This window comes from Myxocyprinus asiaticus, chromosome 1 (assembly GCF_019703515.2).
Source record: "Myxocyprinus asiaticus isolate MX2 ecotype Aquarium Trade chromosome 1, UBuf_Myxa_2, whole genome shotgun sequence".
Lineage (NCBI taxonomy): Eukaryota > Metazoa > Chordata > Actinopteri > Cypriniformes > Catostomidae > Myxocyprinus > Myxocyprinus asiaticus.
The window spans coordinates 59,695,318-59,718,346 of NC_059344.1; the positions used below are offsets into that span (position 1 = coordinate 59,695,318).

The 23,029-nt window shown below is 38.3% G+C and overlaps 1 protein-coding gene across 1 annotated transcript in view; it reads left to right on the forward strand.

Annotated features, from left to right (window-relative positions):
* Positions 1–490: 490 nt before the first annotated feature.
* Positions 491–23,029, forward strand: part of LOC127440534 (polypeptide N-acetylgalactosaminyltransferase 18-like) — a 133,578-nt gene continuing 111,039 nt past the window's right edge. The window contains exon 1 of the mRNA XM_051697191.1: positions 491–1,006. Coding sequence (XP_051553151.1) covers positions 769–1,006 — 238 coding nt within the window. The 5' untranslated portion in view covers positions 491–768. The remainder of the gene's footprint in view (positions 1,007–23,029) is intronic.

The following is a 23,029-nucleotide window of genomic DNA, read 5'->3' on the forward strand; positions in this document are numbered from 1 at the left end:
AATAGGCTTCTGTTCAGACAACTGCATAAACTGTTGATTACAAGTGGGCAAACGATTTCCTCCACCCACTTCCTTAGAGACAGAATGCTCTTTGTTATAAGAGTATGTTCCCTTTGTTGTTTAGGCTGCAAACTTTGCATGAGTTATTAAAACATTGTTGCATCTAGATACAATTTTGTAGCTATTATTTAAAATTCCAAGTTAAGGGCTCTGAGATGTAATAGGCCTACAGCATTGCGTTTTGCATTGTCCTCCATTGTCTCCTTTACTTTGCTTTCTCATTTTTTTGTGTGTCAAAGATTTATTTGTATGAAAATGAGGGGTTAATACAGTTTATTTTATGAAACAGCGGGAGTCTCTCTCGGTTTAGTAGCAAAGCACGCCTCTATTGTGCAATTGGTTCCATAGATTACATTACTGTCGCATCTTATTGGTCAACTGGCTGAGGCTCAAACCACACACACTCACACACACACACACACACCTTCATTCCCCCTCCTATAATGCTGCTCACCGCTGCCGGTGGATAACGCAGAGCTTCGTGTTGGAACAAGACTCTAGTTAAACATTTCAAGCCTCTAGAATCTGTTCGAGAACACCCAGAATGAAAAAGCACGCACGGTACTAAGCAGGAATAATCTGTGTGTAATGCGTTGTTGCGCCTTTGCGCGCATTCAACTAACACGTAATTCTCCAAGCGAGTAAATAGAGTTGAGGACAGGTGAACTTGTCCGCTGTGTCTCGGACTCTATATGGAGGGATGTCGGAATGGCTTGCACCAGGAGAACCAAAACTTTGGTGTCTACGTGTGTGATACTAAGTGGAATGACCAACATTGTGTGTCTTTTGTATGTCGGATGGGTGACTAATTACATCGCTAATGTGTACATCAAAGTGCCGATGCCTGTCCCAGCCAAAAAGTTGGAGGGCGACAGGAAAGGCGAAACTCTTCGGATTATAGAGCGACTGGATCGGCTGGAGAATGTAGTTAACCAGCATATACAAGGTAAGATGAGCGCATTTTGAACCGATGCATTTGGCATTATTGCCTTAGCTTAAAATACCGTAATATGTGGAATGCTGCTGTGTCTCACATAGCCTACTGGGTTGCGCATTTTCCCTTTGGTGTTTTTTAAGTTATTGTTGGACTCGTGAAAACGCAGCAAATGGACTTTTTCTTTTTCTTCTTCTTCCTATAACACTTAGGTAGACTGTATCGCTTTTGCTAATTCTTCAGAAATAAGAACCAGAAATTCAACAAAAATGTATTTATTAGAAATATAATTTAATTATTCATGTAATAATAAATAACTATTAAACAAAATAATTATATTCATGATTATAAATATTATATATAATAATACAAATGTAAATTAATTATACATGATACATGATATAATATAGAATTTATATAAAATGTGTAATTATATAATGTATTAAAATGTAGTATATTATATATAGTAAATAATTATATTTTAATACATTATATATAACACACACACACACACACACACATATATAGGTATATATATATATATATATATATATACACACACACACACACACACACACACACACATACATACATACATACATATATATATATATATATATATATATATATATATATATATACACACACACACACACACACACACACACACACATACATACATACAAGGGTGAGTAAATTAAGAGAACATTTTCATTTTTGGGTGAACTATTCCTTTAACTACAGTATTTTGGCAGGTGCTATGGTAACCATGGTCAATTTTAGTCTGCGCCATTGTAGCTATGGATATGAATGAATTAATTTTACAGATATATATATATATATATATATATATATATATATATATATATATATATATATATAGCACTTTTCTGACCCTCCTCAACACACTTTACATTGGGAACAGGGGGTTCTCCTCAACCACCACCAGTGTGCACTGTGCAGCATCCACCTTGATGATTCGACGGCAGGCATAGTGTGTCGGTACGCTAACCAAACACCAGATATTGGTGAAGAGGAGAGAGTGATAGAGCCAATTCTTGAGGCCATGATTGATACGTATAAATAGGGAAATTTGGCAAGGACACCAGGGTAACTCCCCTACTTTTAACAAGAATTGCACTAGGATTTTTAATGACCACAAAAATTCAGGACCTCAGTTTAACATCAGATCCAAAGGGTTCCCCATCACTATACTGGAGCGTTAGAACCCACACAGATTGCAGGGTGAGCACCTCCTGCTGGCCTCACTAACTCCTCTTCCAGCAGCAACCCTAGTTTTTGCCAGGAGGTCTCCCATCCAGGTACTAACCAAGCTAAACCCTGCTTAGGGTCAGTAGGCAACCAGTCTTGAGCTATAAGGTGATGTGGCTGCTGGCAATAAGCACACACACGGGGTGAGGTTGCTCTGAAATGGTAGTCTTTCTGATGAGTAACTTACTCTATCAGTCAGATGAAAAACAGTGATGATATATAGAAAATCATCATGATTTCCTGAATACCAATTGAGCATTAGTCATATTCTGTGCAGCTTGGGATGATTGCACTTTACCTCCTTGGTAACGGCACTTTTATGCAGGTGTGACCTCTACTTTGAGTGCTGGCAGCTTCACAAAGACCACTGATGATTGCTAACTCCTCTCCCTCTCTCTTCGGGGACTCTAAATGAACTTGGCTCTGGCTGAACATTAATTATGAAAAGTGACTGATTGCTTCAGTCTCTAGTTGAGATCTTTCAGCACTGAATTGCACTTCTCGGCACACAACAATTTCCTATATGTCGTCATACAGTATATTAGCAATGCATTCATTAATTTGGATTTAATGCATTTCAATGCCTTGGTCACTAATAAATCTGTTAATTGATCTTCATAATATTTTTGCACATGTGGGTGGTGGCTTTTTGCCCTGTAATTAGTACAATCAAACTCTCTTTCCACTGAGAGTGTCTGCCAAAATGGCATGCAACAATAAAGCATTTGTATTTTCTTGCTGTTACACAAGCTTTAGTCTTGGATTTGCAACTTCTTCAGATAGCACTAATTTGTAGCAGAACTGAAAATAACAATTTACTCATCTGTTCCTAGTTTATTAGCTTACAACAAAACACACAGAATGATTTACAGTATTTGTCTCCCTGAATATCAGTGGGAATACATATTTCATGTAGTTTAAGCATGCCTGTTATAATTACTGAAAAATAGCTTTATATATTCCTTTCCTCTAATTTATTTGTATCTTCTTATAACAGCCACATTTTTGTAACAGTCAGTTCTACCATGATTACCAAATGGATATACTGATATTGGTTCCAGACAGACACTGTGATGCTCAACACTGAATCAAGAGTGCAAGCGAACCTTACAGAGCTCAGAGGCAGCTAACGATGATTACTTGAGCAAACATTCCCGAGCTGCAGCCCCAGACACGTTTGTTTGGCAATGGCTGTTCAGGCTTCAGGAATTGGCTTGGAGAACGGAACTCTCTTGAATTTTTTCATTGCGTGGTGTGGATTTTTTGGGTTTATCAGTAGTTGCTGATACTGTGATCTTTGTAGTTTAGCTAAGATTTTCAAGTTTGTCTCCCTAAGGGCAGGATAATTTTACACTAAAAAGTTAGAGTAGAAATAACTATCTAAAGGGATAGTTTAACCAAAATGTACAATTTTGTCATCATTTACTGTCTTTCTTCTGTGCAACATAAAACGAGATTTTAACCTTTTCGCACATGAGTTTCCCCTGTACGGACGGACCCCACAGCATGACTTCTTTAATGCATGCTCTAATTAAAACAAATCTTATCTTACACATCACAGCAGATGCACAGGAGGACAGATTATATCACAGCAGGTGTACTGAAGATCACATTATATATTATCAAACATATAATGTGGTTTAAATATGTTTATAATGATTTATTATGATAGATAATATGTGATCGCAAACGCACTTGCTGGCTATGCGAGCCGCCATATTTTCGTTGCAAGATGGGATTCTGAGTTTGTCCCGTCATAGAAGCATACAAATGGAGGAGCATAGAAGGTTCTTAAAACCTAGCACTTCCATTTTCCTAGCCGGAAGTGGTTATTACGGACGGAATGGGAGAAGGCTTGAGTGGACTAGTTTGTATATTCTTTGTTTGAGGTCAGAAAACATGGCCACTGCGCTGCATCAAAACAGTGCGCTCCGACGGTAACGGCTTTATACTTTTATTTAGGGATTGTTTGAAAGTTTGCAACATAAAAATAAAGAGACTGTGATGTTGAAAAGACTATTTGAGCAGCTGGTTCATTATGACAACCACTTCAGTCCCTCTTTTGCTTGTTAACAGCAGCGAGAATGTAGATCGCACTGGTTTGTTCATACACGTCTGAGCCCAGCCTAGTGTAATCACACCGGTTTGATCGTACGGGCGAAAGGGTTAAGTGAGGGACTGACAGCCTCAGTCACCTTTCCCTTTCATTGCATCTTATTTCCATACAATGAAAGTGAATGGTGACTAAGGCTCTCCTTCTTTCTAACCTCTCCTTCAGTTTATACAGGTTTGGTAAACCAGCCTGATCTCATGAAAATTTCATGACTGTGGCAACATTTTTGCCAAATGTCATTACATGGTCCATCACACGTAATGCGGCAGTTCCAAGTTGAAATGCGCACTGTGTGGCGCTAAAAGTGAGTTAAATGTTTTTTCTAAACAGATATGATTTTTAAGTTTATAAGGATAAAGGCCACATTAAAGTAATCCATAAGACTCCAGTGGTTAAATCCATATCTTAGGAAGCTATATAAATAGTTTGGATGAGAAACAGATCAAAATGTAAGTCTTTTTTTACTATAAATCAAAATGGGAAAGAATATGAAAGTGAAAGTGGAGATTTATTGTAAATAAGGACTTAAATATTGATCTGTTTCTCACCCACACCTATCATGTTGCTTCTGAAGATATGGATTTAACCACCAGAGTCTTATGGATTACTGTAATGTGGCCTTTGTGTGATTTTTGGAGCTTCAAAGGTCTGGCCACCATTCACTTGCATTACATGGACCAACAGAGCTGAAATATTCTTCTAAACATCTCAGTTTGTGTTCAGCAGAAGAAAGAAATCATACACATCTGGGATTGCATGAGGTTGATAAGCTAGTCAGTTTAGTTGGCTATGTAATGCAAACGTTAACATGTATCGCCTTAGAACAAGTATTGCTATAGTAAAAGTGTTTTGATGTCATCATTGTGTGAGGAGCAGAGTGAACAGTGTTTATGAACTGATATTCTGCAGTTTTACTCGTGTTTTGTGAATAAAAGTGAATAAAAGTAATTGTTGTTGTAGCACCTCTGGTGTTCATCTCACCAAGAAACTGCTGTAATATGTACAACGAGCCACATAAAACTCATTTAGCAAAAATGTAGGTATAGTAACGTGATTTCATGAGACAAGGTTGGGGAAAATCATGAAGGTGAGTATGGCAAATAGTAACTAAATTTTCATTATTGGGTGAACTATCCCTTTAAGGTAATTTCTGCTGCACATTGTAGTACACTAATAAGCACTCTGTATGTCACAGTGAACGGAGGAGTGCTGTTAACCAGGTTACTCTAAACTTCATTGTACAAGTATAAACATTCTACACAGTCTTTCTCTCTGTACTACCTGCAAGTGTTTTCCAGAATGAATGATTTATGTGGAAGAGGTGCATGCCAGCTGTGGCTTTAACACCTGGTACAAACAGCCTGGAGGATGGCCTGCCTGATCTCCCTGTCATCCGCGAGTTGATGAAAATGCAGCGGGCTTCAGCACAGCAACTATTTAGCGCTTTTGTGGATTTTTAGCTGAAAGCCAAATAGATAAAAACAACACAATCAGACTGGACACTTAGTTCCTCATTTCATTGTTTAGTAACAGTGAAAGAGTGGAGGAGGTGGCTTTATATACACTCTCATTTGTACCATCTGGATTCAGTGTGTTGTACTGCACAGCTTTCTATAACATCATCATAATATAATATTAGCCAATCAGACTGACGGTTGCCAGATCTAGAACGTTTTCCAGTTTTGTGTGTAATATACATGAGAGGGTGAGTGAACGGCCTGTGGGTGTGGGGGGTTTGTTGGTATGATTAGATGCTTATCTCAATGGTAAAGAAAGAAACCAGCTTAGAACCAGGGGCGGACTGGGAAGAGAAATCGGCCCGGGATTTTACATAGAAACTAGCCCAAATGTTGTTGGGTGGGGGGAGGTTCTGCATGTTGCTGCCCCCTTCGGCATATCACGCGCCGTTTTGTGGCCCGTTCTGCATAATGCGGCGGCCCGTTTCAGCTTATCGTGGCCCATTTGGCCCCGTTTTGCAGCCGGCCCTTCGGGAAAAGTCCCGGTTCTCCCGATAGCCAGTCTGCCCCTGCTTAGAACTGATGTGATGGTTACAATAAGATACCCAGTTACTTCTTTTCTGTCTTTAATCTGTATTTAAAATCATACATTTGAGATTTAAAGTCATGTTATTAATCAGGTTAATGGTTTGTAAAAGTGGGTCATAAGAAGACGGTTAGATCATAAAGAGCTATAAGCTGTTTTTTTTTTTTTTCATTGTTTTGAACAGTGATACACATAAATGTGAAAATATGATTTCTGTAAATTGAAATGTTTTTCTAGAATCTTCTCTGATGCAATAAACTACATAAAAAGTGTCTTTCCCATTTTTTTTTTCTTTTTTTACAAGTACAGCCTCCCCAGAACAATACAGGTTTTGTAGATTCATATTTTTTCTTTGATCGAAGATTTTACTAAATTAAGATTTTGTGGTTTTGTATTAGCATTTAAGTTTAGTCTAAAATGCTGTAACAGAAGTCTCCCATGCACATGTCCAAATGAGTCCAGTAGAGTCCTTAGGTCATTTGGTTTAAAGCAGGGACTAAAAACTAAATGTTTTTCATTTCGGTTCGTTCTGAGCAAAATTTTTATTTTTCGTTCCGGTTCAGAAGTTCCGCAATCTTCTTTCCAAAAGTTAACCGGTTAGAACACAATAAAAGAACGGTTAATAACATTCTTTTTAAAATGACAGTACACTGCACTAAGGGGTGGGTGAAATACCAATTGTAGTGTTTTATTTTAATTTTAATTACAGATCTGCTTCTCAGTCAAAACCAAGCAGCATCAAATCTGTATTAATGCATCATATCTAACAATAATTCAGTGAAAACTTTGGAAACAACTGAGAAATGTACTTTTTACCTCTAATAATGTTTTCCTTATATCTGGATAAGCCGTGCATGTACAGTATATGTAATTATACATAGTTTTTAAAAAGGTCTTCATTCACAGAATGCGACTTCCACAACGGACAATTAGGCAAGGAAATGTGCGACGCAGCAGTTTCCTTCAGGATCAAAGTATATGTTTTATTTTTTTGGGGAAACATTAAGTGTAGTTCCAAAAATTTTATGTGAGAAACACTTTGGCCTTTAGTTTCATAAAAAAATTATCGATAAAAAAATTAACCGGTTTTTACCAGTTACCAGCATTTAAAAATAACGTGTTCACTCCGGAACAATTGGAAATAACTTTGTTTCCATTTTTGGTTTTCTGCAAAAAAAAATTTTTGTTCCTTGAACAGTTTTTAGTCCCTGCTTTAAAGCATTATAGTTCACTCAAAATGTAATCATTCAAAACTCCCTGTGGGACACAAAAGAAGTTATTTTGTAAAATGTCCAGTCTACTCTTTTGCATACAATGAAAGTGCATGGTGATTTCAGTTGTAATTTCGCTTGTTAAAAAATAAAATAAAATCTTGCACACCTGAAAATGTATAAGTGTGTAAGACACCAGCTATATACAGTATAATAATAATTATTTTTTTTACCACACATATACAGTGAAATTCTTTTTTTTTTTTTCACATATCCCAGCTAAGCTGAGATCAGAGTGCAGGGTCAGCCATGATATGGCACCCCTGGAGCAGATAGGGTCAAGGGCCTTGCTCAAGGGCCCAACAGTGGCATCTTGGCAGTGCTGGGGCTTGAACCCCCAACCTTCTGGTCAGTAACCCAGAGCCTTAACCTCTAAGCCACCACTGCCTTTCTTTTGTATAATAAAGACAAAAGAAATTCCCTACACTACCATAGCTTGCAAAGAAGATTAAAAGTTATTGCACGTCACACAGCCTTCATCAGCCAATGCCGACAATGCTTTGTTAAAAAAAAAAAAAAAACATTCGACTTGGGATTTGAACTGGTGTTTACTCACACCCTGAACAAAAACTATACCACTGAGCCAACAAATGCTAATAGTTTTTAAAACGCCTATTTAAATTGTAAAAAAAAAAATCCTTAATCATGTCCTTGCTCATATAGGCACCCAGTAAGCCAGTAATCTACCACTGGTTCCCTATCACAAAATATACTATCATGTACAGTATTGTCAAAGAGTGAATATTTCTTATGGAATATTTGGTTTGATGGCAGTGTGAAATATACAAAGTCAAACAAATGTTGCAGTCTCCAAGGAGTGCATTTGCTTCTTTGGGAAGCTGCGATTTCTCATTTCCTCTCATCCATCACTCCAAATGAGTCTCCTCTAATAAGCAGCGGGTTGGGGTTAATTACCTCAGCAGAATGTCATGGCAGCACAGCAGAGATGTTGTACTTGGCTTAACCCTTCACTTGACTGACTTTTTTAAGTTGCCCTTAGCTTCACTATTGATGGACAGGTGGCTGTTTGTGAGTGAGCAAACTCTCCAGGGCTGATTTATGCTAGAGAGTTTATCCTGGGACAATCACAATGAGCTCTGTTAAACAAAGACTCTGCAAAGCCTCTTATCCAGAAAGACTATCCACAGTTTTCCTGAGCAACCACTGGGCGGGCCATGATGATTCTAATTGCCTGTTTTGTATTTCTGATCTCGAGATGCCAAGTAAAAACTGCCAAAACGAGCGATCCAGAGGAGAACAACAACCACTGAAGTGTTACTTGGTGTAAGAAGTAATTTCAGGCTCAACTTGTGCAGTTGTTGGCTGTCATAACAGCTCAGAATAATTCATGATATCAACATAACTCACCTCGGACCATCGCTTCATGTCATCTACACACTCAGGTGAGGCACTGTCTAAAAAAAAATGGCCATCTGTACTCTGTGAAGTATTAGCATGTTTTTTGATCATTTTTACAAATGTAATACCTTAAACATTACATTACCCGCTAAGAATATACGCCGATGCAAGTGAAAACACTGGAGACCAGAAACTGAAAACAATTGAATCATGGAACACTTCCACGTTCTGGAAAAAGGTGGATAGGCCTTTATCACAGTCTGCGTGTCGTCACATCCGGCTCCGAATAGTAGCGTAACCAAACATACACCCATCAATCTGTCTATGGACGTTCGCAGTTTTTCTAAATAAATTTAGCCAACTTGGATGCACTTGGCAGTAAACATCATATGTTTGTTTCTTTAGATTAACACAGCACTTCACCATGTGTTATCTACCACTATAATATGTAATAGTATCTGAGCGAGGTGAATTTCAGCACAAAGCTTTCCCAGTTCACGAGGAGCTGTACGTGCTGTTCAGCTTACTCCCAGTAGAATATTGTGCTCAACTCAAGTCCGAAGAGACAGCGTTTAAGTGTAAATATAAAACAGTTGTAGACACAGGAACATTTTCATCTTTATGTTTTATTTACATTGCATTCGGTCACGACTCGCGAGTGGACGCTTCCCCAATCATCGTACTCCAACCACAAGGATATAACTCCACATTTACAATTGTAAGTTATTTTCTGTAATCGGACTCTGGGATGGAAAGGTTTCTTTATTTGAACATTTTTAATACATGGAGATTATAATAAGTAAGTACATGAAAGCAAGGTGATCATTATCATTGCAAATACTCCATATAATCTTTACTCTGAATGTACATTTTTTGTTTTTTTTGGTGTGACTTACTGTATACCCCTGTCTTGTTCTAATGCTCCTCCATGTGTAAAGGTACTCTTGTGTGTATATATTCTTGCATTCATCTAATAAAAAAAACTTACTTATACTCTTTGAAATGTTCCCTGCTCAAATACATCCTGTTTAAAATAATAAAGCAACAAGACACCGTTTTTCTTTACTTCATTATCCCTGAGTAATGATTGTACGGAGAGGTAGGTCTGTTTAGATTAAGTATTTGAGATGAATTGTACATAAAATAGTCCACGCTGTGGGCACTGTCATTGAAACAGACTGCAGCGGAAGTTATTTTACGCCACTAAGTGAAGCTTCCGTTCTGCGAACACGGAAATGTGATAAAGACCTGTTAATCAGCACAGCTCAGACACTACAAGGTGGTTGCATGTATAGGCCTGGTGCTTTAGCTCACTTATTTTGATGTAAACTTGTGGTAATGTTGGCATTAGCCAGATTCAATGTGGCGGTTATTGTGTTTTTGGGTACTGTACTTGTCAGAAATTTCAATATGGACAAACATATTTCATCAGATATATCTATGACCAAATGATCTAAACTTTGCTATCCACATTAAACTTATAACTGTTTTTACCCTTACTCTATGTCAGTAACTGTCTCATTTGTTGCTATTCGTATTTCTTTAGAGAACTTTTTGGAGAATAATCAGAAATACTGTAAAGCTGATACTTTAATGAAACAACATAAATCTCTTATGTCATGGTATCGAATTCAATCAGAACCTATACTTGGTGTTTAACTGGGTGTTTAGGGGATGTATGGGTGACTCTTCATAATTGTGACAATATTGTGGTTACTTTTATAAGGAAGCTATAGTCATATACTGTACCTTCTCTGGTGCACACTCATGTACAATGGAAAGTTACATCCCAGTATCTCAAAGGCTTTTATGCTGAGATGTTTTGAAAAGGTTAGAATTAAAACAGCAAAATGAGAATGCCTGCTTCTGGGCTTTCTGTAAATAGATGTTTACCTGATATTGCAGTGCATCTCATTTTACTTGAATACACTTGAAATTTGAAATATCTACAAAAACTAGGACAGCATAAACACACCTTGATGTAAACAAAATCAGAATTTGCATTAATTATGGTTTTCTAAAGCAAGGGAATTTGCATGTCTGTATAACCCAGATAGAGCAGTTGTGTGAACTGAGAAATCCAGTTAATTAAATATTTATCCATTCGCAAAACCTTCAAATATGTTATGCTTAGAGGAATCAAAACATGGTATCACCATAGTCAACCATATTTTGCAGTGTCGGCTGAATCCCTAGTTGAGAAAGTAACCTGCTGATAACAGGGTCCGCCACACTGTAAAAATGCGAAAGTGCATATATTTTTGTATTTAGGAATTTGCAACTAAACTGCCAAAGGGACTGGATGAACAGTTGTCAAACTGGTGCAAATTGAGGTCATGTTTCACTATATAACACAGTCATCGCCTGCTTTTGAGAACACTTGCAGAAACAGAAGAGCTTTTTGAATAATGACTTCATGAATGTAAATGTTTTGCTTGGCAGTGCTGATACAAAGAGCTAAAGTTGCTTTTATCAGTGTCACGTTGTACTTTCTTAACTCTCATGCATATACTGTATACATTCATAGAGTATTTACATTTATTATATTAGTATTATTTTTATGCAGTATTATATTATGCCAAAATAATGGTGATAAAACAGATGCAGTGTTTGTCAGGTAAGGTAACCTAAAAAAAAGTGCTTTATTCTGTAACATCTAAATTAATTCAAGTCAATATATTATCTAAAGTGAGTCAACCTGACTACATTAGGCTACACCAAAAGTCATTTTTAATGGTCAGATCAGCTACAAATTCTGTACATCCTTAAGGAAACAGTTCCAGGTTATCACATCTTACAGTGCAGTTCCATCTCTAAAATCTGATTGGATGTGCCAGGAAGCCATTTGGAAAATAGCTCACATGTGATTTCTTTATTATATTACAGTAGATTTAGGGCTGTTGATTTGACATGCTAATTCAGTGCAATTCAGTACAGAAAATAACCCATGAAATAAGTAATGCAATTAATCATGCCCCTTGACCATACAAAAATGGAAAATGGAAAAGGAATTTCCCTACCATTGGAGCAGTCCAAACTTGAAGAACCGCCTTGATGTTTTGTCGAATCCGGGGCAATACTATATGCAGACTGTATATACTGTATATATCGGCACATCATGAAATTAATTGTATTTATATTTGTATTGATTGACAGCCCTGGTTACATTTATAGATCTACAATCTAAAATAACAGTAAATTCTAATATATCTGCAATATCACCTAAAATTAATTGGTTGGCTTAGTGTTTACTGGGGCAATCATTATTATTTAATATACAACAGTTAGTTCCGGTCCTCGAATCTGATTGGATGAGAGACGTTCCATGAGCACTGATGGTCTCACACCATCAGCACTCGGATGCTTTACTGTGTGTATCACTCCGCTTGTGTTCGTGTCGTTCTAAACTAAAGTGTAAGAGCAGTGCAGATGTGTTAAGAGCTACTGTATGTGTCTCTTTTTACATGTATTTTTTTTTAAATTTACATATGTTAGCCAGCAGGTGGTGGCAAAATATAATTTTTGTGTGTAATATGAGCCAGTTAGGTGATGTGAAGTGAATCCGCGTCAGCCAGTGTTTACATAAAACAGCGCTCTGTGATCGCTCGTATTACTACTACACTACTAAAGCTAGGAAATAGCTTTAAACGGCTTTAAATGAACAACTTCAGCATTACGGCTCATCACAGCTGAGAGACACAACAGACTGATTCATTACACAAACTCAAGACGCTTTCCTCTTACCGGAGTTTCCACAGTGGAGAGGACGTGCTGTTTAAAATGACCGAGATTAAAATGAGGAGATTGCGGTTTCTACAGTGAATGACTCTTGCGCACAGACTACCGTGAAATAGGGAGAAATACCCCCGCTTGGACGGTTATTTTTCTACTGAGAAAGCTGATATTCAGAAAGCTGACAGTATCTCTGCTTGGGTGTGGCAACAGGTGATCGTACACGCTCAGTCTCTCTCTCACACACACACACACACACACACACACACACCCATCCTTGTTTATCCAATAACTTGTTAGAAACAGCACAATCCGTGATATTATTTCTGAAGTGACATTTTTCGCAGAAGTATTGTTTGGGGGGGGCACGGAAGACTGACTAGTTCTCAAATTGCTTCACACACATCCAACAAAATTAGTGACAATACACGCAAGAACCAATGTGCGCCATTTCTTTTCCTCTACCTTTTCTACTGCCTTGTTTAAACTTTTGGCAGGCACCAAAGTGTTTAGTCAGTGTCAGGTGTGCTCACAGCTGCGCTTATGTAAACAAAGATGTCTCGCGCTCACCAGTGTCAAATGGGGGAAAAGATAAATTAATACTTAAATTTCGTTCTGTTCCTCACACAACACTATCGAATGGCTTCAGAAGAATTTAAATATAAGGCACGTGTGATATGAATGACTTTTTTGAGATGGGTGTGAGTGCGCGTGAAGCAATTTTATGACGGGGAGATGTGCAGGAGTGGGCAATCGTCTGGCGGAGATAGTGTTCCGCGACTGCTATCGGCCCTTCAGTAACATATAACGTGTGGAGAAGGGCACAGGGACACCACGTGACGGCTTTGGTCTCAGGTCCATTTTTCTTTAAGTGCTAATTATATTTTTTCAATATCATTAATCAGGGGTAAATTATTGTCCGCTTCCGAAACAGCGCGAATATGGCACTGTCACGTGGTACCTGTTACTTTTATCGGCAAAAGTTTTTCTTGTTTCAAAGGGGGGCATGACCCAAAAAAATTTGAAAACCACTGCATTAAAGAGAGTACGGTGTGAATACTCTGATAACTCATCAGGCCGCTACTGACTTTGGGTGACTTTATACTGGTTTCTTTATACTCCAAGTACCTACCTATGTGATTTGATTGTACAGAAATTTACAATAATATATTATAGTCATATCCATTTTTATGAATTAGACTTTAAAATGTGACAGCCTTCTGGGATTGTTTAAACAAACTGAAGGAGTTGGAACATGTTTTCTTAACTTTGTCTTATTTTAGTATGAGAGAGAACAAGGAAGAGGCAGATGATGCCTGTGATTTCAGGCTCCTCCAGACTCCCTTTCTTTCCTTACCACTCTTGGATTTGTAATTCTAATTAGAAGCAATGGGATGTAATTAGTCATTAATTAAGACAGAGCTATGCGGAGCGCTGCATCTCTGAGTAAGCACAGCAAGAGAAAGTCGCTCTTTCTGTAAACTTAAAAGACATACGGAACAAGCTCACCGTCTCTTTCCACCGACTCATGCAGAGCTATTCGCTGCTGTGCAGCTGAGAGTGAACAAATGCACTTGATACACATACGCTTCATTATCAGTCTCTTCTTTTTTATTTTTAGCTAGTGATTTATAGATAATAACTGACTACCACTGATCTGTATGCCACAACTGCATTTATTTTACCACTTCTCTATGTTTTCCTATATGCTCTTTATCATGTGGTGTTGGTGTTGTTACTAAAGCATTTGTTTGCTTGGGATAAATCTGACTGTACTGTATGTATCTTTTGACAATTGCAAATGTTGAGGCAGAGTAAGTTCCTGATGAGTATCCAGTCATAGCAAGGTAATACGTGTTGGTTGGATTATAGGCCAATGAGAATGTCTTGTTTATATATATGCTGCCGGCGAAAAGTTTGGAATAATGTACGGAATAACTTTTCTTTGCAATTCTTCCCATAAGGCCTGCATCCCTGAGTCTTATATCAGAATCAGAATGAGCTTTATTGCCAAGTATGCTTACACTTACAAGGAATTTGTCTTGGTGACAGGAGCTTCCAGTACACAACAATACAAATACAGCAACAAGACTTTTAAAATATAATTAAAATTGAATAAAAAAATAGATAAATATTGAAAAGAAAAAAGTATATATAGAATACACAATATATGCATATATACATACACACATATATATATATATATATATACAGTGCATCCAGAAAGTATTCACAGCGCTTCACTTTTTCCACATTTTGTTATGTTACAGCCTTATTCCAAAATGGATTAAATTCATTATTTTCCTCAAAATTCTACAAACAATACCCCATAATGACAACATGAAAGAAGTTTGTTTGAAATCTTTGCAAATTTATTAAAAATAAAAAAAACGAAAAAAATCACATGTATATAAGTATTCACAGCCTTTGCGCAATACTTTGTTGAAGCACCTTTGGCACAAATTACAGCCTCAAGTCTTTTTGAGTATGATGCTACAAGCTTGGCACACCTGTTTTTGGGCAGTTTCTCCCATTCTTCTTTGCAGGACCTCTCAAGCTCCATCAGGTTGGATGGGGAGCGTCGGTGCACAGCCATTTTCAGATCTCTCCAGATATGTTCAATCGGGTTAAAGTCTGGGCTCTGGCTGGGCCACTCAAGGACATTCACAGAGTTGTCCCGTAGCCACTCCTTTGTTATCTTGGCTGTGTGCTTAGGGTCGTTGTCCTGTTGGAAGATGAACCTTAGCCCCAGTCTGAGGTCCAGAGCACTCTGGAGCAGGTTTTCATCAAGGATGTCTCTATACATTGCTGCATTCATCTTTCCCTTGATCCTGACTAGTCTCCCAGTTCCTGCCACTGAAAAACATACCCAGAGCATGATGCTGCCACCACCATGCTTCACTGTAGGGATGGTATTGTCCAGGTGATGCGCGGTGCCTGGTTTCCTCCAGACATGACGCTTGCCATTCAGGCCAAAGAGTTCAATCTTTGTTTCATCAGACCAGAGAATTTTGTTTCTCATGGTCTGAGAGTCCTTCAGGTGCCTTTTGGCAAACTCCAGGTGGGCTTTCATGTGCCTTTTACTGAGGAGTGGCTTCCGTCTGGCCACTCTACCATACAGGCCTGATTGGTGGAGTGCTGCAGAGATGGTTGTTCTTCTGGAAGGTTCTCCTCTCTCCACAGAGAAACGCTGGAGCTCTGTCAGAGTGACCATCGGGTTCTTGGTCACCTCCCTGACTAAGGCCCTTCTCCCCCGATCGCTCAGTTTGGCCAGGCAGCCAGCTCTGGGAAGAGCCCTGGTGGTTCCAAACTTCCTCCATTTACAGATGATGGAGGACACTGTGTTCATTGGGACCTTCAATGCTGCAGAAATTTTTCTGTACCCTTCCCCAGATCTGTGCCTCGATACAATCCTGTCTCGGAGGTCTACAAGCAATTCCTTGGACTTCATGGCTTGGTTTGTGCTCTGACATGCACTGTTAACTGTGGGACCTTATATAGACAGGTGTGTGCCTTTCCAAATCATGTCAAATCAACTGAATTTACCACAGGTGGACTCCAATCAAGTTGTAGAAATATCTCAAGGATGATCAGTGGAAACAGGATGCACCTGAGCTCAATTTTGATTGTCATGGCAAAGGCTGTGAATACTTATGTACATGTGATTTTTTTCATTTTTTTTATTTTTAATAAATTTGCAAAGATTTCAAACAAACTTCATTCACGTTGTCATTATGGGCTATTGTTTGTAGAATTTTGAGGAAAATAATGAATTTAATCCATTTTGGAATAAGGCTGTAACATAACAAAATGTGGAAAAAGTGAAATGCTGTGAATACTTTCCGTATGCACTGTATATATATATATATATATATATATATATATATATATATATATATATATATATACACACACACACATATATACATACACATACATACATACATACATACACACATACACATAGGTAGTGCAAATCTAAATACAAATCGGTTATGTACAGTGCAAGGGAATGTAATGGCAGAAGAGGTAGGATGTGTTGGATAATATAAAAAGACTAAGCTGTGTATTGCACATTAATTATTGCTCAAAGGGGCAGTTTTAACTGTTCATGAGATGGATAGTCTGGGGGAAAAAACTGTTCCTGTGCCTGACGGTTCTGGTGCTCAGAGCTCTGAAGCGTCGGCCAGAAGGCAACAGTTCCAAAAGGTAGTGAGCAGGGTGAGTGGGGTCCAGAGTGATTTTTCCAGTCTTTTTCCTCATTCTGGAAGTGTATAGTTCTTGAAGGGGGGGGGGGGGGGCAGGAGGCAACCAATAATCTTCTCAGCAGTCCGAACTGTCCTTTGTAGTCTTCTGATGTCTGATTTCATAGCTGAACCAAACCATACAGTTATTGAAGTGCAGAGGACAGACTCAATGACCTCTGAGTAGAACTGTATCAGCAGCGCCTGTGGCAGGTTAAATTTCCTCAACTGGCGAAGGAAGTACAACCTCTGCTGGGCCTTTTTCACAATGGAGTCATTGTGGGTCTCTCACTTCAGGTCCTGTAAGATGGTAGTGCCCAAGAACCTGAATGACTCCACTGCTGCCACAGTGCTGTTTAGAATGGTGAGGGGGGATCGTGTTGGGATGTTCCTCCTAAAGTCCACTATCATCTCCACTCTTTTGAGCGTGTTCAGCTCCAGGTTGTTTTGACTGCACCAGACAGCCAGCTGTTTAACCTCCCTTCTATATGCAGACTCATCGTCATCTTGGATGAGGCCGATGACATTGGTGTCATCTGCAAACTTCAGGAGCTTGACAGAGGTGTCCTTGGCGACGCAGTCGTTGGTGTAGAGGGAGAAGAGTAGTGGGGAGAGCACACATCCCTGGGGGGCACCAGTGCTGATTGTAGAGGTGCTGGATGTGAATTTCCCCTGTCTCACAAGCTGCTGCCTGTCTGTCAGAAAGCTGATAATCCACTGACAGATAGACGTGGGAACAGAGAGTTGGTTATTTAGTCCGGAGAATAGCTGGGATGATGGTGTCGAAAGCCGAACTGAAGTCCACAAAAAGGATCCTTGCATATGTTCCTGGTCTGTCCAGATGTTGCAGGATATGATGCAATCCCATGTTGACTACATCATCCACAGACATGTTTGCTCGATAAGCAAATTGAAGGGGATCTAGAAAGGATCCAGTGATGTCCTTCAGGTGGGCCAACTCCAGTCTCTCAAATGCCTTCATGACCATGACCTGTGATTTTTGGTTTCTTTGGGATGGGGATGATAGTGGAATGTTTGAAGCAGCAAGGGACTTCACACTGCTCCAGTGATCTATTGAAGATCTGTGTGAAAATGGGGGCCAGCTGGTTAGCACAGGATCTAAGATATGCAGGTGAAATGCCATCTGGGCCCTGTGCTTTCCTTATCCTTTGTTTTCGAAAGACGTGGCTCACATCATCTTCACAGATCTTAAGTGCAGGTTGAGTAGCAGGAGGGGGGTTGCAGGAGGTGTTGGTGTTTGTGTGAAGTGAAGGTCAGAGTGTGTGTGGGGTGTGAGATTGGGCCTTTCAAATCTGCAGTAGAACACATTCAGGTCATCAGCCAGTTGTTGGTTCACCACAGGGTTGGGTGTAGGAGTCCTGTAATTCGTAAGTTGATTCATGCCACTCCACACTGATGCAGGGTCATTAGCTGAAAACGTGTTTTTCAGCTTCTCAGAGTATCTTCTTTTAGCCACTCTGATTCCCTTATTCAGTGTGTTCCTGGCCTGATTGTACTAGACTTTATCCCCAACTCTGTAAGCATCCTCTTTGGCCTGACGAAGCTGCCTGAGTTCCGCTGTAAACCATGGTTTGTCATTATTAAATGTTAAATAAGTCCTAGTAGGAATGCACATATCTTCACAGAAACTGATATATGATGTAACAGCATCTGTGAGCTCATCCAGGTCTGTGGCTGCAGCCTCAAAAACACTCCAATCAGTGCAGTCAAAGCAGGCTTGTAGTTCCAGCTCTGCTTCGGTTGTCCATCTCTTTACAGTCCTTGTCTTTACTGTTGTACATGAATCTGGTGTTGAGAGAGTAGAATTCAATGAAGCTGTCAGCTGAGGACATGTGAGGCGTCTATTTCTCAAACTAGAGACTCTGATGTACTTATCCTCTTGTTTAGTTGTTCATCTGGCCTTTCACATCTTTTTCTGTCCTTGTTAGAGCCAGTTGTCCTTTGTCTTTGAAGACTGTAGTGTACACCTTTGTATGAAATCTTCAGTTTTTTGGCAATTTCAAGCATTGTATAGCCTTCACTCCTCAAAACAATGATTGACTGATGAGTTTCTAGAGAATGTTTCTTTTTTGTCATTTTTGACCTAATATTGATCTTAAGACATGCCAGTCTATTGCATACTGTGGCAACTCAAAAACAAACACAAAGACAATGTTAAGCTTCATTTAACAAACCAAATAGTTTTAAACTGTGCTTGGTATAATGGAGTGCCTAGACCTCAGCATCACAGGGAAAAACATGAAAATATGAAAACTTTTACATTCGCAGAATGTGGACATAATTTGTGGACATAAGCACCACTCAAACCATTAAACCTTGCAGAATTAGGTTGAAAGTAATCTAAAAGTAATCTGATTATATTACCTCAAAATGTAATCTATGAGATTATGTTACTGATTTTGCTATTTGACTCACTATTTATTATGATTGTTTTGTCAGGCCAGCATTGAGGCCATATAAACCAGCTACTTTTGGTATGTAGGGCAAGCCATGACTGCTTAGTGCATGAAGTGTCCAACATTCCATGCTCTGTTATTTCGGTTGAAGAAGTACATCATCCAGGTACTCGTAGTACACTTCTTGTTGCATTTTTTAGTGTGAACACACTACTTGCACTACTTTCACTACAAAATGGCATAGAATTTGAAACACTGCAATTGTTCCTGAAAACATTTATGGTTGATGGACTGCAATGTAGCTTGAAATATGATTCTTGGAAAGGGAAATGTGCAAAGTAAAGCCTGAAGACAATCATTACAGTTTACCTTGTATCTATATTTCATTTATCCTCAGTTGTCTCTAAGTCAAAATCTGTTGAATGATCTTTGTGGATGATAACAGTTCCTCTAAGAGTGAGGACAAACATCTGCACCGCTTAATGTCTTGTTAAATCTTTACATTTTTCAGCAAAGTACCTAAATAGACAAATAGAGCTTTTAGACACTGTCGATGTTCACCTGGTACAAAGAATACAACCTAATCACTTGAGATCCCTTATCAGGCTTTCCACAAGGTGTATTCACCAAACAGAATGATGCCAATCGCTCAGAGTGTCTCTTTTCTTGAGTCCAAGTGGGAATTGCTTCATTGAACATTTTCTAATCTCATTACAGCAGTTTGTGAATAGATAACAAAGGAGGCTGTTGGTGCTTCAGGAAAAAAATTACTTTAGTGATTTGGGCTAAAATAGCTTGTGTGAGTTTTAAATTAAAAACTCAAAGCCTTTCTGTTTAATACTGATAGTGTAGGATAAATGAATGCAATTTGTTTTCATCTATTTAATGTTTGATATTCATTGGTTTTTACATAAAAAAAATTATGATCTCATAAAATTTACGTGAATATGACAACATTTTTGCAATTAAAAATTTCCATGCTGTATAACACGTTTGGCTGCAGGTTTCCAGTGAAATGTCCAACTGGGGGTGCCAAAAGCGAGTAAAATGGTGTCGTATTCATACGTGGTTTTAAGGTGAAATTTAGATGGATGTTTTTAAAACATACCTCCCTAACCTAAAACTTTTACCTAACCAATAGTGTTTAAAAATATAAATGAGGCATTAAAAAAGACATCCATGAGTCGGGACGGGGGAATAAAGAATGTTTATTGCCATGGAATTTCCTCAAACTCTCAAAATAGCAGCAAATAAAGTGAACAGTGAGCTATTAGCCTAAATAGCAAAATACATAGATCTTCAAATGATAAAATCTCACATTAAACTCAAACAAAAATAATTAAATTGTCACTGCATGTAGTATGTGCGCTCTGCTGGGGTGGGCTGACATTTCCGTGAGGCAGTGAACGCAAGTATTGTCATGTGCGTGGAGTTACATTGCTGCAGTTAAACAGCCACTGAAAAAAAAAACAATGAGATTCAGCACAACAGTCAAAGACGCCCATCCAGCATTTGTTAACAGTATGAAGGAAAACAGTGCAGAAGTACAGAAAAGCATGTTTGAACAGCCACTAACTCGCCCCATACTTGAAAAACTGACCCAAACCTGACGGTTTGTCAGAACTGGTCGAGTTCTGGTTGGGTTGAAGACCTCTATTGCACGTGTAGAATAACTGAATAGTGATTTTGTTATTCGAATAGTGGGGCGTCGAGCGGTTAACCGAATGTCGACTATCTGTGCACATCCCTAGTATATACACTATACTGATATCAACATTAAAACCACCTGCCTTATATTGTGTAAGTCCCCCTCGTGCTGCCAAAACAGCGTCAACCCGTATCATAGAATAGCATTCTGAGATGATATTCTTCTCACCACAATTGTACAGAGCGGTTATCTGAGTTACCGTAGACTTTGTTAGTTCGAACCAGTCTGGCCATTCTCTGTTGACCTCTCTCATCAACAAGGCATTTCCATCCACAGAGCTGCACCTCACTGGATGTTTTTTGTTTTTGGCACCATTCTGAGTAAATTCTAGAGATTGTTGTGTGTGAAAATCCCAGGAGATCAGCAGTTACAGAAATACTCAAACCAGCCCATCTGGCACCAACAATCATGCCACGGTCCAAATCACTGAGATACATTTTTTTCCCCATTTTGATGGTTGATGTGAACATTAATTAAAGCTCCTGACCCATATCTGCATGGTTTTATGCACTGCACTGCTGCCACACGATTGGCTGATTAGATAATCGCATGGATGATTGTTGGTGCCAGACAGGCTGGTTTGAGTATGCGTTAGAGTGTGTCGATATCATAAGATAGTAGGGTCTGAGTAACAGAGAGAAAAATAAGTATTTATAAAGTCATTATCAGCCATTAAATTCATGATTTGAGTGAAAGTGAATAAAACACACAGTTTTTCTAGCCTCTAGTGTTCATTTCACTGGAAACTGCAGGGAATTGTATTTGGAGACACGTATAACGAGTTTTGCAAAATATTTATAAAAGTCACGTTTTCACTATGAGACCAGGTTGGAATTTTCTGAATTTTATTTGAATTTGAACTGAGGTAGCAAATAGGATGCAGAATTGTAAGGAGATTTATGCAATTTCTGAAAGTCATAGAAATTTCCACCACAGTGTCATCATTTCCACCACATCTTCTGTATTGTGTTTAATAGAATTCCATGGTGAAAATGACGGGATTACATTTTTTACGTTTTTAAATTAAATGGCAGACTCTTTTGTCTTGCCAAGGCTAATTTCATAGCTAATATTTTAGGTATCCTAAATGCACACAATTAAATATTTTCACCGTTTTGCATAATTTGGCAAAATATCAGCTTGATCGGAAAGGATGCCCCCAAAAATATTCTGCTCACAAATGATATTTACCTTGATGTGTCTTAGTTTTCTACAAACATCACATGTCTCATATTTCATCTCAAGCATGCTCTTCACTGACACTTTTGTCAACTACAAGTACCTTAAGGGGCAAAAAAAAAGGGGCAAAATGTTTGGTGTGGTGGAAATGACTGCAGAACTGCAGGACAGCCGTACATTTAAAAAAATAAATAGAAATACTTTTTACTCATTAAATGTAAAAATGGTGTGTTTATTTCACTCTTTGTTTAATTATTATAGTTTTAAACATGTAATAATTTTTATTTTCATTATGGATTTCCATAGTTTAATATTGAAAGTCTGAGTCAGGGACGGTGCTATAACAATAAAACCTGAACATAAAGACATTTGAAAAGTACAAAAAATGATTATTAGAACGATTATTCGACTATTCGAGCGATTATTACAATGATTAATCATTAGCTCTAAACCGACTATTCAGCTTGTGCCCGACTTAATAGGTTGTATTAAATGTGCTAGCTAACAATAAAGAGGACAAAATCATCTTTTAAAAATACCTCTAAATGACATTCACTGAATTAAAGGGAAAAAATAATTTTTATTATGTTTAATTCAATAAAAATTTCACTACAAAAAAAAAATCCTATTGTTATCAAGTGTATTTGTCATTTTTTCCATTTTAAATTGTCTAAAAATCCTTAAAACAAGATACATT